Source organism: Malus domestica, chromosome 03, assembly GCF_042453785.1.
Source record: "Malus domestica chromosome 03, GDT2T_hap1".
Lineage (NCBI taxonomy): Eukaryota > Viridiplantae > Streptophyta > Magnoliopsida > Rosales > Rosaceae > Malus > Malus domestica.
Window position 1 is genome coordinate 29,636,224 of NC_091663.1, and position 13,548 is coordinate 29,649,771.

At 37.4% G+C, this 13,548-nt stretch overlaps 3 protein-coding genes and 1 non-coding gene across 5 annotated transcripts; 1 reads left to right on the plus strand and 3 right to left on the minus strand.

Moving 5' to 3' along the window:
* Positions 1–2,766, minus strand: LOC103430110 (uncharacterized). Its single transcript, XM_008368246.3, has 6 exons — positions 2,122–2,766; positions 1,946–2,023; positions 1,208–1,242; positions 1,070–1,125; positions 486–581; positions 1–244 (listed from the first exon to the last, which is right to left on the minus strand). Exons 1-6 carry the CDS (start codon positions 2,524–2,526, stop codon positions 186–188), a joined length of 729 nt encoding a protein of 242 aa, XP_008366468.1. The 5' UTR covers positions 2,527–2,766; the 3' UTR covers positions 1–185.
* Positions 2,767–3,476: 710 nt separating this feature from the next.
* On the minus strand, positions 3,477–6,210 carry LOC103430101 (uncharacterized). The gene is made up of 5 exons (XM_008368235.4): positions 5,977–6,210; positions 5,438–5,741; positions 5,193–5,315; positions 4,596–4,886; positions 3,477–3,834 (listed from the first exon to the last, which is right to left on the minus strand). The coding sequence occupies exons 2-5, from the start codon at positions 5,687–5,689 to the stop codon at positions 3,625–3,627; spliced, it is 876 nt and encodes a 291-aa protein (XP_008366457.1). The 5' UTR covers positions 5,690–5,741; positions 5,977–6,210; the 3' UTR covers positions 3,477–3,624.
* Positions 6,211–6,230: 20 nt separating this feature from the next.
* Positions 6,231–6,303, plus strand: TRNAF-GAA (transfer RNA phenylalanine (anticodon GAA)). The gene has a single exon. It is a non-coding gene; the product is annotated as a tRNA-Phe (tRNA).
* Positions 6,304–8,364: 2,061 nt separating this feature from the next.
* LOC103430093 (uncharacterized) lies at positions 8,365–13,548 on the minus strand. 2 transcript variants are annotated; one of them, XM_017331354.3, is made up of 13 exons: positions 13,334–13,548; positions 12,787–12,900; positions 12,255–12,365; positions 12,111–12,173; positions 11,875–11,988; positions 11,641–11,790; positions 11,183–11,260; positions 10,887–11,108; positions 10,709–10,795; positions 10,291–10,410; positions 9,265–9,357; positions 8,851–9,107; positions 8,365–8,689 (listed from the first exon to the last, which is right to left on the minus strand). In XM_017331354.3, exons 1-12 carry the CDS (start codon positions 13,478–13,480, stop codon positions 9,048–9,050), a joined length of 1,359 nt encoding a protein of 452 aa, XP_017186843.1. In that variant the 5' UTR covers positions 13,481–13,548; the 3' UTR covers positions 8,365–8,689; positions 8,851–9,047. The 2 variants fall into 2 exon arrangements, with proteins under 2 accessions (XP_017186843.1, XP_017186846.1); XM_017331357.3 differs by having other exon boundaries at positions 9,265–9,371.

Sequence of the window (13,548 nt, forward strand, 5' to 3'; positions counted from 1 at the left end):
TTGTACCGAAAAATAAAATGTTGGTTTATGGCTCATGCATTATCAACGCTACGACATAAAAATGTTCTTTCGGATCTTTCTAAAAACAACTATTTTGTTGTCTATTCTATATCCACTATTTTCAATTATCTAAGAGTAGTACCAAATCATATTCGAAGAATACTTAGCTTTTCTTCCAAGCAACCTCAGTCTGCATCTTTTACATCCGCTTCGATATCAACGACTGCCGTAGAAGAATGCTTCCCTGTAACCAGTGTCAACGCTCAGAAAACATATCGATTTGACGCATACACTACTATTGAAAAAGCCCTACGATTTATGGATTCATCGACGATTAGGAGTCTATTACACCCTTGGCCCTTAATGCAAGATAAAAACGCAAGGCAATGGTGACAAGAAAAATGCAGACGTTTAACGATCATCAAATGCAGGCTCTCAAAATATGATCACGAAGAGAAAATGGCAACAGGGTTTTCAGGGATAACCTCTTGTGGAACGGGTGAAGTCGTTGAATGCCTGCCCAAATGTCGTAGATTGTTTGGAGAATTTTATAGGGTCCATTACGAACTTGTCGTCCACCACTGAAATTAAACCACATCTTACAACATGAGGCAACATCAACACTATTTTCCCATCAAATACTAAAACAAAATTAAGGAGGTTTACAAAGATTTAGTATGAAAGCGCAAGAAAAATGCCCTATATATTCTATAACCACCAAGTTACTCAGATTTTAGGTATAAAAATCGGCAACACAATGTACACGGTCTACCAACGTATAAAGACTCCTTAAATGTAGCTACTAGTGGCGCCGTAGTGAAATGGCATTGGTCTACTTACAGTATAAAGCAGCATGAGGAATTTTTTGGAACTAAAGCAAACATAAACCCAATTTTTTTTTTACAACTACACATAAAACAGGAGTTCATCAACACGAAAAAACACATAATATTAGTCAGTAATGGTAACGTAAATAGACGGTCTGCAGAGTGCAGACAGCTACGAGGAAAAAAGCCGCAAGTGTAATTCGGAATTCAGAGAAGCAAGAAACCAAATTATGAGCGTATACCGGAAAAAGGTTGACTACAGTAAGGGCAGAGCTGCAAATCATCATTTAAAGTCGACCTGCAAAAGGTTGCATTACCCAAGTTAGGCCAATTTTCACTTGTAACAATCCTTACAAACTATATAAGTTAGCTGGTCTTACTTGAAAATCTGGAAATCGTTTCCACAGTTTGGGCACTGCAAGTACATGAAGAAAAACAATCATTCGAGGCAGAAGACTGCAGAGTAAGAATCAAAACGTCACATTTGATGAAAAAAAAACCCAGGATGTAACTCAAAAAGTACTTGATTAAGAGTCGATAACATTTTGAGTGGTTTTTATATGAACAAGTATCATTCAAGTACTCAATTTTTTTCAATTGTTATACATGTAACATGCATTTCTCTGATACTTCCCCCACGGGGAAGAATGAACTGATTACGATGCTGTATTTTGCATTCGAATCCTTCAAAACCATGTATCCATATCTACTGATGCAGCTCCCGCGATACAGTTATTTGAAATCAAGACATCCAATTACTGCAAATATTACTCAACTCCTAATGAACTAAATCATAAAGCCTTTTGGGTAAACCATCCATTCTTCATATATGCAGATTGATAAATGAACTCCAAACACAATCCAAAGCATTATGTAAGAGTAAGACCTACATATCTATTGATAAAAATTAATCGAAGCGGACATAACTAATACAAAATAAAAGGTATTAGCTCCTATCCTCAATTACTAGTCAACGTTTGCAAATGCATAGAGGGAAATGATCAAGTTGAGAACAGGGAAATTAAACCAACAACTTTTGAGTTGCGACTTCACGGCGAAACCGAGCAACAGAAATTCGATACGCAGTCGAAGAAAACTAAAAATTTGAAGTAGCTTACACTGTCTTGAACCATATCCCGCCCTGCCCACCACAGAAAAGCACCCACACCAACAATTGGTACAAGCACTGCAATCAGCTGCATATCAAAACCCATCAATTTCATTAGACATACACAAAACAGTAGTAACATACCCAGAAATGTTAGAGAGAGAGAGAGAGAGAGAGAGAGAGTACCCAAATGGAAACAATAGCATCCAAAAGCCAGCCAAGCTGACCAGTAAACGAAAGATAAGTCAATCCAATAGCTACAGCCAAATTACCCAGAAGTCTAGCAGTGGCTCCGTCATCTTTCCCACCACCACCGCCACCGCCTCCGCCGCCATTAAACCCACCAAACCCCTGATTCAACCTCACCACGACCTCCCTTTTCTTCTTCTTCTTCCTCTTCCACCCCTCATCTGTCACCAAAATCCCATCCCTGTCCCAATACGCCTGCAACCTGAACTTGCTCTGCTTCAAAAACCCAATATTTGCCCTCGACAGAGGAAAATATTTGATGGGTTTCTTGCATGTCCTATTGTGCAAACTGCTCAGCCTGAAAGACAGGGAATTTATGGAGATTTGAACGACGGTTGCCATGGAAATGATAGTAGCTTTTAAGAACAAACGACCCAATATCTCAAAACTCTGGTTTTGTACTTTTCATGGAGGATTTTATGGTGGTATTTGGATTTAGTAAGTGGGGAAAGACAATTTCTCCTTGGATTTGACTTCTCTACTTTCTCGTGTGTCGATTTCGTATTTCTACTTTCAGCACTGCACTTATTTGAACAATCATCCTGTTTCTTACTGGATGTGACTTATGTGGCAAACAGCAGTAGCCCGTATTAATTTCCACAATCTTTTTAATATTTATTTTTAATTGTGCGGAAATTGATTTTCTGGTACATTATAATTTTGGGAAATGATGTATGCATGTGTTCATACTCTAGCATGCAGATATAGCACATCACAGTACAATCAAGAATCTTGTACGAGGGAATGGCTTCTTAAGATTGAGAAGGTTTCTCTTCAAAATACTTTGTGACTGATTCGAAAAATTCGTGTTCATGATCATAATCGTTTATTTTATAAAATTATTCTGTAAAAATTGTCTCTCTAAAAAATCAATTTAAAATAAGATTGTTTAGTCAATCAAAAGATAGTATGTCCACATCTAGACTAATTTTATTGCTCGAGCTCGACATTAACATAGTTCACTGTCATGTAGCATCAGTTTCTATTGTCAGATGAGATGATAGAGAGCGGCAATGTTCGGTGAGAACAGTTTAAAAGGAGAAGTTAGAATTTTGAAATTAATTTTTTTTTTTAAACGAGGAAGTGAAATGTTTAAGAAAGTTTTTGGGTCATCTATAGTAGTACAAACTCTCTACGGTCTGATGATATTTTTCTTCACTTGTAAATGAAAGATTTTAGGTTCGATTCTCACCAAAAGTGAATTTGAACCACATTATTGTTAGCCCATTGTGAGGCTAATCTGATCCTTAGTGTAGATAATATCATTTGTTCTAAAAAAAAAAAAAAAAAAAAAAGAGGAAAACTTTCTAGATCATCGTCACATAGAATAAGGTAGACATGTTTGCCGTCGTTCCTGGTGAAATAACTACTGCATTGCAGAATTGAAGAAACATCAGTACATAAGATTGTAAACCACACTCACGCTTATGATCTCCGAGATCAATCTTTCTTCCTATCATATGCCTTAGTCGATATTTCAGCATCTCTGTATGGCTCGGCACTGTATGCATACTTCTGAACAACTGAAAAGAAAACCATCTCCACGCACACTAGTATGTTTTGAAGAGCTTCCTCAATATGCTCCACGTCTAGCCAGATATGATGAGATCGGATTATTTTCAGCGCTGCGAGAATATCAAGGACAATCCCCTGCAAAATCAGGTGAATTACTATGTCAAATCATACAACAACTTTCTTTCTAAAAGAACTCGTATATTTAACCAAGAAATAGCCCTTCTCCCAACTGAATCGATTACGCATTAACGAAATTGACATGTACTTGAAAATACACGTTATGGATGATTTTTAAAAGCAACCAATCACGGGAATATCAGTTTCGGTAATTGAGCAAAAAACTTGGTTATGTGCATGTTATAGTGAGGCTAGCAGAGAAAACAAATCGATGTATGTCTCAAGATTCAATGCAGATACAAAGGTATAGAATATGGTGTTGGGCATCTCACGAAACAAAGAGGAAACAGAGCCTTAGACATGGATACCGGTGTTAAAACCGGAGCAAGAATCCCAACAATCAGCATGGAAAAGAAAGTATTCATTCTCCTTAAATCATGACAAACTATATCTGGATAAATTCAAGACGATTTTGCTTGGCAATTGAATGATTTTACCGATCTGCTATATATTTCTGCTAGATAATCTAGAAGGAAGAATGCATATGCATACTGCAAGAATATTTCTTTAGGAGATTCTACGCAAGAAGCTTATCTGCTCATGATTCATGAGTCATGAACATTAAGACCGATCCAGTGGTAACTTTCATGCCCAACGGCTTCGGGAGTTTAAATTCCTAGTCAGAGTTCACAATATATACAAAACACTATATCCACAATGGCATTCTCAAACTTAACAACCCCCATTTGACATGAAAGGGCAGGCGAAATGATCATTACCTGCCAAAAGCAGAAGAAGACGATCCCTTTGATGCACAAGAATTTAGTGAGCGGTTTGTGTGGTGCCAGCTCTTTAGCAAACACATGGTAGAAGGCGATGAGAGAATACAAAGCCAGTGACACTGAAATGTTCAGAATTATAGTGAATGTCCAGCTAACCCAGCTGGGATATACACCAAGAAGTTGAAGAGTTATCATCAAGATGGAGCACACAGGGCGAATCACAACAAATTGCCATGTCCAGTACTTGAGAAGCTTCAAAGTATGATGGTTCAGACGAACAGTGCGAGGCTGCATTGTTCGATAGATACAAGTCAACATATACCTCAGTTAGTGAAGGTTAACAAAACTAAGGTAACTACAAATAAATCCAAGGAAAATTAGCTATACACGTGCATTTGCACACACTACAACTGGAAGATGGTGGAAAGACTAAGAATTTGGATATACTGCCAAAGATCTTTCTATTGTTCCCATCCCAAAGAGAATATGAGTTCGTTAAGCATAAAATTGAAGTCGTGGGATCAGAAAACATTCTCAATTATCATTAGTTAAATGAACTAAAACAACGAGAATCCGAGAAGAAAATTCGTTTACCATAAAAAGAGTCATTGGAAATGAATGGTGAATCTCCCGTCCTTTGATTTCATCTGGCACGATGTTTTTACTTATGGATATGTTCAAGTAGCTGTACAGCAAAGCCAAAAACTTGGCTATTACCTGCACATGTATGATGAACTCAAGAAACTCAGCACCAATAATATGCTAACACAACCTCAAATCTTACTTTTTTCTTCGTTATACAAGATGAACTACTACATCTCCCAATGTCGAAATATTACCAAAGCCTCGTAGCATTCTTTGATCGAGTCCAAGACCGTGAACGAAACTTTGCTTCCCTGGTAATCCAACAAGCCCACAAAGGAATCAATGGCATATAAGGGGGCCATAAGTATGATGATTACGATGGCCTTTTGCTCCTTTGGCTTATTCCAGCAGAAAAAATGCTCTGAGAGAAGCTGCAGTGAGAAATGCGTTGTAACCATCATACAGAAAGTGGAACCCAGAAGAACAAGTTGTGCAGGATTTGCCATTTTTCTCTGGTTTTTGGGTCTTTAACCACAAAATTGCTGATTCAAGAAGCACCTGCAAAAGGATTCGGATTCAAGAAAAGCACAAAATCCATTTCACAAATCACAAAACCCAATTCGAAAATCATAAACTTGTGACGAGCCAAGTGAGAAAATTTTCAAAATTTTCAGAATCCCAATTTTAATCAGGCGACAAAGAGACAGTCCAACACATAGCACAAAACATATAAAAAAAGTAAGCTAAGTCAACTGTGAAGTAATGCTAAAGGTAGAAGAATGAATGGACCGACTGGCTGTTTGGTTGCAGAGAAAAACGCTTGCTTCTTCCGCTGCGAAATTTTCTAGCGTTTCTGGAGAGCTATGAGAAAATACGCGACCGGTTTGTTGGTAGGTCGGACTGAGATTATTGGGCGCTGAAAGATGGAAGCGATTGGAGCTCTTTGAACTTCCAACGATTGCAGAAATTTAGCTGAAGAAACGAGCTGAAGAAACGAGATGGTACATTTAACTTAGATTTATAAAACATACGGTTAGACGTCAATCAGCGGGGATAGCTCAGTTGGGAGAGCGTCAGACTGAAGATCTGAAGGTCAGGTGTTCGATCCACCTTCACCGCATTTTAGTCTTCTTTTTAAGTCCATTTCTGCTTTTTATTTTTCCCACTACCATTTTTATATATTCATTTTAATTTTTTTAATATTAGAGATAAATTAAAATCTGTTAATGTCATGCATCTTTTGTTTGTATTTTTGAATTCATTTTAATTTTTTTAATATTAGAGATAAATGAAAATCTGTCAATGTCATGCATCTTTTGTGTGTATTTTTTAATTTTGAATATTTAAAACTTAGGTGATTTTCGATCTGATATCTTTCGACAAAAAATTAATACAGTAATATAACAATGTAAATAGTATGTAAAGCGCATTAGATCTTCATGAATGATGTAGAAGCAGTTGATGAAGTCGTCTTGTTTAGCCGGCAAAAATATACAACTCCTGAAATTCAATGCTATGTCTTCATCATGGTCTCCAAAATCGATTGTATCTCATAATCAAGTCCATAACTAAACAAAAAATACTACCATAATCAACATAGTTATCAAATCCTTCCACTTGCAAACATTGCATCATGGCTAGGGCTTGTAAGACCATCTCCAACCAAAGGAGGGGCAGATGGCTCTTTTTAGCCCTCTGGCCCTCCAAGAAATTAAGGTCATCTCCAACCGAAGGGTCTAGAGGGCCAGAGGGCCGAAAATAGCCTGAAAACCGTCTCCAACGGAGGGTTATGCCAGAGGGCTCGTGGGCCCCACAGAATCTGAAAGGGCCAGAAATTCTAGCATTCCTATCGGTTATATTCGACAAGAATTCTAGGCCAAATTTCAAAAGCAACGGCTAGCTGACGTTAGCTAGTCGTTATTTTTTTTACACAATTTTTTTTCCTATAACTTCTATTTTTTTCTATAACTTCTATTTTACAAAATTTGTTTTATATTTTTTCTAAATTATATTTTTTTCCTATAACTTCTATTTTACAAAATTTGTTTTATATTTTTTTCTAAATTATATTTTTTTTCCTATAAATTCTATTTTACAAAATTTGTTTCATATATTTTTTTTAAATTCTATTTTTTTTCTATAACTTCCTAAGCCATTATACAACATTAAATTAAATTCAATAACATGAAACAATATTAAACAATATGAAACAACATTAAGTTGTATTTGAATTTAAGTTGTAGTTTTTAAATAATAAATTATGTTTGGCCTTATGACCCTTGGTTGGAGACGGTTTTTTGTGACAGGGCTAAAACGAGCCCTATGGCCATTTGGCCATCGGTTGAAGATAGAGAAAAATATGGCCTTGTATTGTTCATTAAAATATTAATTTCTTGGAAGGCCAGATGGCTAAAACGAGCCGCCAGCCTTCGGTTGGAGATGACCTAATATTTTAATGAACAGTGCAGGGCCATATTTCTTACCATCTCCAACCGAGGGTCAAATAGCTCGTTTTAGCCATGTCACAAAAAATCGTCCCCATCCGAGGGCCAAACATAATTTATTATTTAAATTTAAAAACTACAACAACTAAAATTTAAAAACTACAACTAAAATTAAAAAAAAAAGAAAAAAAAGAGAGGAAGTAGGTGGGAGAGTCCCACATCGGTTGTAGGAGAGGAAGTATAAAAAAAAATGGAAGTGGGTGGGAGTCCCACATTGGTTGTGGGAGAGATTTGAGTAAGCTTTAAAGCTTATAAAAAGAACACCCAAACATACTTTATGGGCCAATAATTAAATATTTTCAAAAAAATTTGGCCCAAATTTTTTTTTCTTCAAATAATGGTAATTGACGTCAGCTAGCTATTGGTTTCAAATTTATGGCCCAGCTCGGGGTTAGCTGGTTGGCTTTTTTGGGCCAGCCGGTTGGCCCTTTGGCCTAGCTTTCGGCTGAAGACGGTTTTCGGGTTATTCTCAGCCTTTTGACCATCTGAATCCTTCGGTTGGAGATGGTCTAAATCTCCGAAAGTAGGACAGAAGGTTCTCATTTAGAGGTGCACATTTTGCAGATGAGTGGTTATTTGGCAAGAAAATATGGAGGCAGTAGCAAAGCCGCTAAATTTGCTAGTATCATTAGCGAGACGTGTCAATTAGTCAATCATTCAATCATTCTTGCACATGATTTGCACGTATTCAAAGATTATTCGACGATTTCTGTATAGATATATGTTCGACGAATTGTACAGTTTTCAAAAATTTAAGTAAAGAATGTAAATGCTTCACCAAATGTAAAATTTTCACTTTTCGCTCGGGCATTGTCGCTCGAGAGACAAAAATCAATGCACAATATAAAGGCCAAAAGTGATACATTTAACTAATTTCCAAGGTACCCTTTCTTCAAGCTAAAAGTGACTGATTTTCTTGCATCGATCCAAATCAAAGAAACCATATGGAGAAGAAACTAATTTCCAAGATGCTGCGTAGTATCTCGATTCCAGGAAGCCAAGCTGACAACAGCAGTAACAGAAATACGCAAAATTTAGTGTCACAATTTTGAAATCAAGTAGTTTGATTTACTTTTGAATTTAGAGGAGAGTGATACTAGTATATTACGGTCATTAGATGCAAGAAACTCCCGCGTATAACATAAAAACAAGGTCTGACATACCTTATGTAAAAAATTGAAGTGAGATTGATGCCGCTTCTTTTGTGTTTTTGAACAACTGCGGTGAGGATATTTCTTGAGACTGCCATAACTGTACAGTTTAAATGTAATTTCTTGTATGGCAAACAGAAATTCTTGGTGTTCCTGGAAACGTTCCACTTTACAACTCTGCTACCGTCGTTGCAACGTTTGGTTCTACATTATATGGCTTTTAAAACCTCTCCAAGAACTAGTCCCCACTGAGTCCAATGGGAGCCACCCTGTATTAAAAATCCAACAAAACGAATACTTAAGAAGCAATAACAGTCTTGATTAAATATACCAGAGTCTGCATTTCTAACGCTTCAAACTTGCCCACTGCAGAATAGAAGGTCAAGTCTCAACAAGAAAAAGAGACGATAAAAAACAATCGCATACCTGGCAAAACACAGCAAATGGCTCTCTCAGTGGTCCATCGCATGAAAGCTCACTTGTACTCCCATCGATGAAGGTTCCATCAGCAAAGATCACCTGGTACATGACAACTAAAGGCGATTGAAAATTAAAGCCTAACTGCGAATTTTCAAGTAACCTTTCAAATTCAAGATAAATTGAACAGTTGAACTTGTTAATGCAAGATCTGAAACCACTCTCCACGTAAGTGCACAGAATGAGACGATGTCACAGTTGATAAAGATTTCAATAATGCTCTTATGCATGCTTAGCTTTCTAGATACAATGAAACTAGAAAGAAGTAGCATTGCCTTCTAAACTTTTCACATAGGAAAATTGTCAAGTGGAAACTAACATATAGGACCTACTTTCCAGATGAATGCCAATAGCATGTCCTTCGAAACTGCCACAAACACGGATTTCCCTCTCCAAGAACACTATAATTTTTCTTTTATATGAATTGAAATCACAGGAATTTGAAGTTAGTGCAAGCTTGAATGAGGCAGTAGTTAATGAATACGCATAAAACTATCATTGTTAATCTAGCATCCAACCCAATATCATTTGATAATGAGTGAAGAAGGTTATAAAAATTATATTGAGGGGCGAGACTTGGAATTTAATGTTCTCAAAACTTCCACTAACGTGCAGCCAAACTAGGCCTTGAATCTTCCGCTCTAATACCATGTTTAAGTGGAGCATCTAATAAAAACCAATTCAGACCAGAAAAGGAAAAAAGAAGAAAGAAAAAACCCAAACCAATTCACAATGGATCATACCCCAAAACTTTTATATACTCAACCATCCTCATTTGCACTTAAGATTAACAGGCTTTTCATCCACAATTTTCATTTCATGAAAACCAGACTCATAGGTTTGGTTTAGGATTAGGAGCAGTGCATATTAATAGTAGTTGCTTCTGCTGCCTGCTTCCAGGGTTGTAATGTAAGAGATGCAAAACAAATTCTGAGAAGTTATGTAAATGAAATGTAAGAGTAAATGCGGCCAGACCTCTGATGCATATCCAGGAGTTGCACCAGCCACTGGTTTGGTAAATGAACCCACTGGGGAGTTTCTCTGTACAGCCTCGCAGAAAGCAAGAAGGCGCTCACGGCTTCCAAGCTGTACGGCCTGAAAAGAATTACAAGAGTATCTGAGATGCTCTTGCTTGTAGCAGGGCATATTTCTCAACTAACATTGTCAATCCGCTAATCAAAACTGTACAACCAGAATAACATTATCATCCTACATGTACGAATAACATTCTAGAAATTAGAATAAAAGAAATAAACAGCAGCTTGCAGATACACAACTTTGTTGACCCCAGACGATGTGACTGTTCAGGCAGACCTAAATTTCTTAACCACCAATATAATGTTTTGAAGGTTCGCTTGGCATTTATAAAGAGGGCAAAATAAGCTCTAAATACCTGGACTGTGTCATGACGAGGAATACGAGGAAGTGGCTGCACCTTATACCCTCTGGCTGCCATAACTTCAGCTACCACTAAAGTGCCCTAAGGTATAGGAAAGCAGGGAAAAGAATTTCAGTTCAAAGTTGAAGTAATGACAAATAAAATGTAAACTAGGAAATGCAGATTCCAATACCTTGATAGCCTCGCCTACCATTTGAGGTGAAAGGAACAAACCCTGGAAAAATGATCGCATAATGTCACCAGGAGTTGCGCCACAATCAACTCCAAGGCCAGGTGCAGACAGACGAGCTGATGCTGCTTTTACCCATTTTTCTCTCCCTGCAACATATCCACCACATGGTGCTATAGTCCCACCAGGATTTTTTATCAAACTGCCCGCAATCAAATCTGCACCCTGAACACCAATAATGACATTTTATTGCCTTTCATCATAAGGAATAGAGAAGGGTACATAAAATATGCACATACCACCATTGGAGGTTCAATGCTTTCCACAAATTCACCATAACAGTTATCCACCATGACCAAGCAGTTAGGATTCTGCGTCTGGAATGGATAAATACAAATGGAACAACAGTAAACTTTCCAATACAAAGGGAAAAATGATTGCCAAGAGTTAACAATAATATGTTTGATATATATCCCTTTCAGGCTACTCCAGAATAATAATTTGAACTTATATATATTAACAACAGTGGAAGTGTAGAAAATCTTTATACACCCCAGTATTCTGGCTACTCAAGGTGAAAACAACACCATTTTGTTAAAATGTCATGCTATCTAATATAGAATGACACCACTTTTAATCTGATCATGATACCTATTGTCACTCAGACCGTGATTAATGCAGATATTCACTTCCATGACACAATCTGGTTACAAAGCCAGTTCCATGAAATTCATAATGGGATAGTCAGGAAACTTACCTTAATTATCTTAATTGCTCGCCCTATCTCATCTACACTTAAACTCCGACGCCATGAATAACCACATGACCTCTGTATGAGCGCACATTTTGTTTCAGGTCTCAAAGCATGGATAAGTACATCCCAGTTAAGGCCGCCATCTTCAGCAAGCTAAAATGACATCAGATATGAGATAGTTCAAAAAGCACACCAAGAAATCTAAACAAAAATCTTTCAATGTAACTAGTTACATACTGGAACTTCTCGGTATTTCACTCCAAAATCTGTCAGGGACCCCATCCCATGAGAGTCTCTCTTTCCAATAACTTCCTCCAAGGTGTCATAGGGAGGACCAGCAACTGCCAAAAGCTGACATGTAGATTAGTTGAAAGTCTAAACATATTCCAAGGAAAAAGGTGGACAAAGAACAATTATATAGCTGCAGATAATTTTTCAACACGGAGTGCATCTGCATCAAATTAACAGCTCACCTCATCCCCTGGCCTTAGAAAAGCAAATAAAGCACATGTTATAGCATGAGTTCCTGAAAAAAACTGAATGTATTGGAGAAGAGGATTAACAAAGCATTGTATAAAACCCCATAAAGCAAACACACCACACTATATATGGCAAACCTGTGAGCGAACTATAGCAGATTCAGCCCCAACAATTTCAGCAAAAGCTTGGTCCAGCGCTTCACGTCCCCCAGCTTCATCATGACCATAACCAGTGCATCCAGCAAAGTGCTGATTATAGACAGATGACAATGGCCATGATACCATAAACGAGAAAGTTAATCATCTTATAATTATCAGTGAAGGGTAAGAATTTGATGAAGTCAAGAGTTTATAGAGAATTTTTCGACTTTTTTACAGAATTAGCGCATTGGTTACATATGGAAAGAAAACAGTAAGGCACCATTGTTTCAATTCATGTATTATAACAACTATTATAACAAAAAAAGTCTTTTGAACAAAGAACAAATCTAGACACGCTTCTACTTACAAACATAGGCAGAAAAAAATATGCACATAAACAAACAATGGAATGAGATGTATAGATAGCTGCTGCTAGTAACATGTTGATCCACTCTATGCATTCTTCCTTCTCAAGGATTACATGAACCATCTTCGACATTATATCCGAATTAAACAAAAAACTACTTACATGTGATCCAACTCGAGCATTCTGGAAAGCTTTAAGAACACGGGTGGTATTGCGTGCAACCAAATTATCCACGGCTCTGAACTCTGAATACAACGAGTCCACTGCGTCCGAAACCTGCATTGCACAGAAATGAAAGCACTTGGGCTCTTATCACAATGAAGCTTTTAGTGCTTAAACCAAACATCCAGCCTTCCAAGCTCCACATAATTACGAGCATGGTAATTGCGCAAGTTAAGAAAGCAATTAAGGGTAATATGTAATTGCAACAGAAATTAAGGAAATATTAATGAATGGAAGATGGGTTAGTTTAGTTGCTCTGAAATTCATGGAAACATAAATAACAGCAAAAATTTAAAAAGGGTTAATCTTTCTCTACCATTACCAAATTTTCTAAGCAACCAAACAGTAAACTGACAGGCAAAGTAACTGAACTTTTGAGAGAACACGAGCAGCAATAAAAGCTAAATACTTAGAATTTTGATTTCTAATAAATTCCTGCAAAGCAGAAAACTACCCATCAAACATGAACTTGAAGCAATATATATACCTCTGGAACAAAAGGAGAGTCTTTCGGATGAAAATGGTGATTGGTAGGGACTGAGAGTGGAGAGCTTGAGCGAGTAGTAGCCCTGGGTACAGAAGCTCTGGGAGCGAGCGTAGGATAAGCAGACGTGCCGCAGGATAAGGCCCACATCGTCAAGTCCTTTGAAGGAGACGCCTGGTGCAGTTTCTTTGCGCACGTTTGGACTTTTGAGCGCTTGT

Bases quoted from the DNA above. Each gene is read 5' to 3' on its own strand.
- LOC103430110 (XM_008368246.3), bottom strand. From the start codon at position 2,526: ATGGCAACCGTCGTTCAAATCTCCATAAATTCCCTGTCTTTCAGGCTG. The intron at 2,024-2,121 runs GTACTCTCTCTC...TTTGATATGCAG, and splicing joins ATGCTATTGTTTCCATTTGG to CTGATTGCAGTGCTTGTACC. The intron at 582-1,069 runs GTATACGCTCAT...GTTTAATTTCAG, and splicing joins CTGTAGTCAACCTTTTTCCG to TGGTGGACGACAAGTTCGTA.
- LOC103430101 (XM_008368235.4), bottom strand. From the start codon at position 5,689: ATGGCAAATCCTGCACAACTTGTTCTTCTGGGTTCCACTTTCTGTATG. The intron at 5,316-5,437 runs GTAATATTTCGA...ATACATGTGCAG, and splicing joins AAGAATGCTACGAGGCTTTG to GTAATAGCCAAGTTTTTGGC. The intron at 3,835-4,595 runs GTAATGATCATT...CTGATTTTGCAG, and splicing joins TCTTCTTCTGCTTTTGGCAG to GGGATTGTCCTTGATATTCT.
- LOC103430093 (XM_017331354.3), bottom strand. From the start codon at position 13,480: ATGTGGGCCTTATCCTGCGGCACGTCTGCTTATCCTACGCTCGCTCCC. The intron at 11,989-12,110 runs GTGAGCTGTTAA...TCTACATGTCAG, and splicing joins TTCTAAGGCCAGGGGATGAG to CTTTTGGCAGTTGCTGGTCC. The intron at 10,796-10,886 runs GTATTGGAATCT...CCTATACCTTAG, and splicing joins TGGTAGGCGAGGCTATCAAG to GGCACTTTAGTGGTAGCTGA.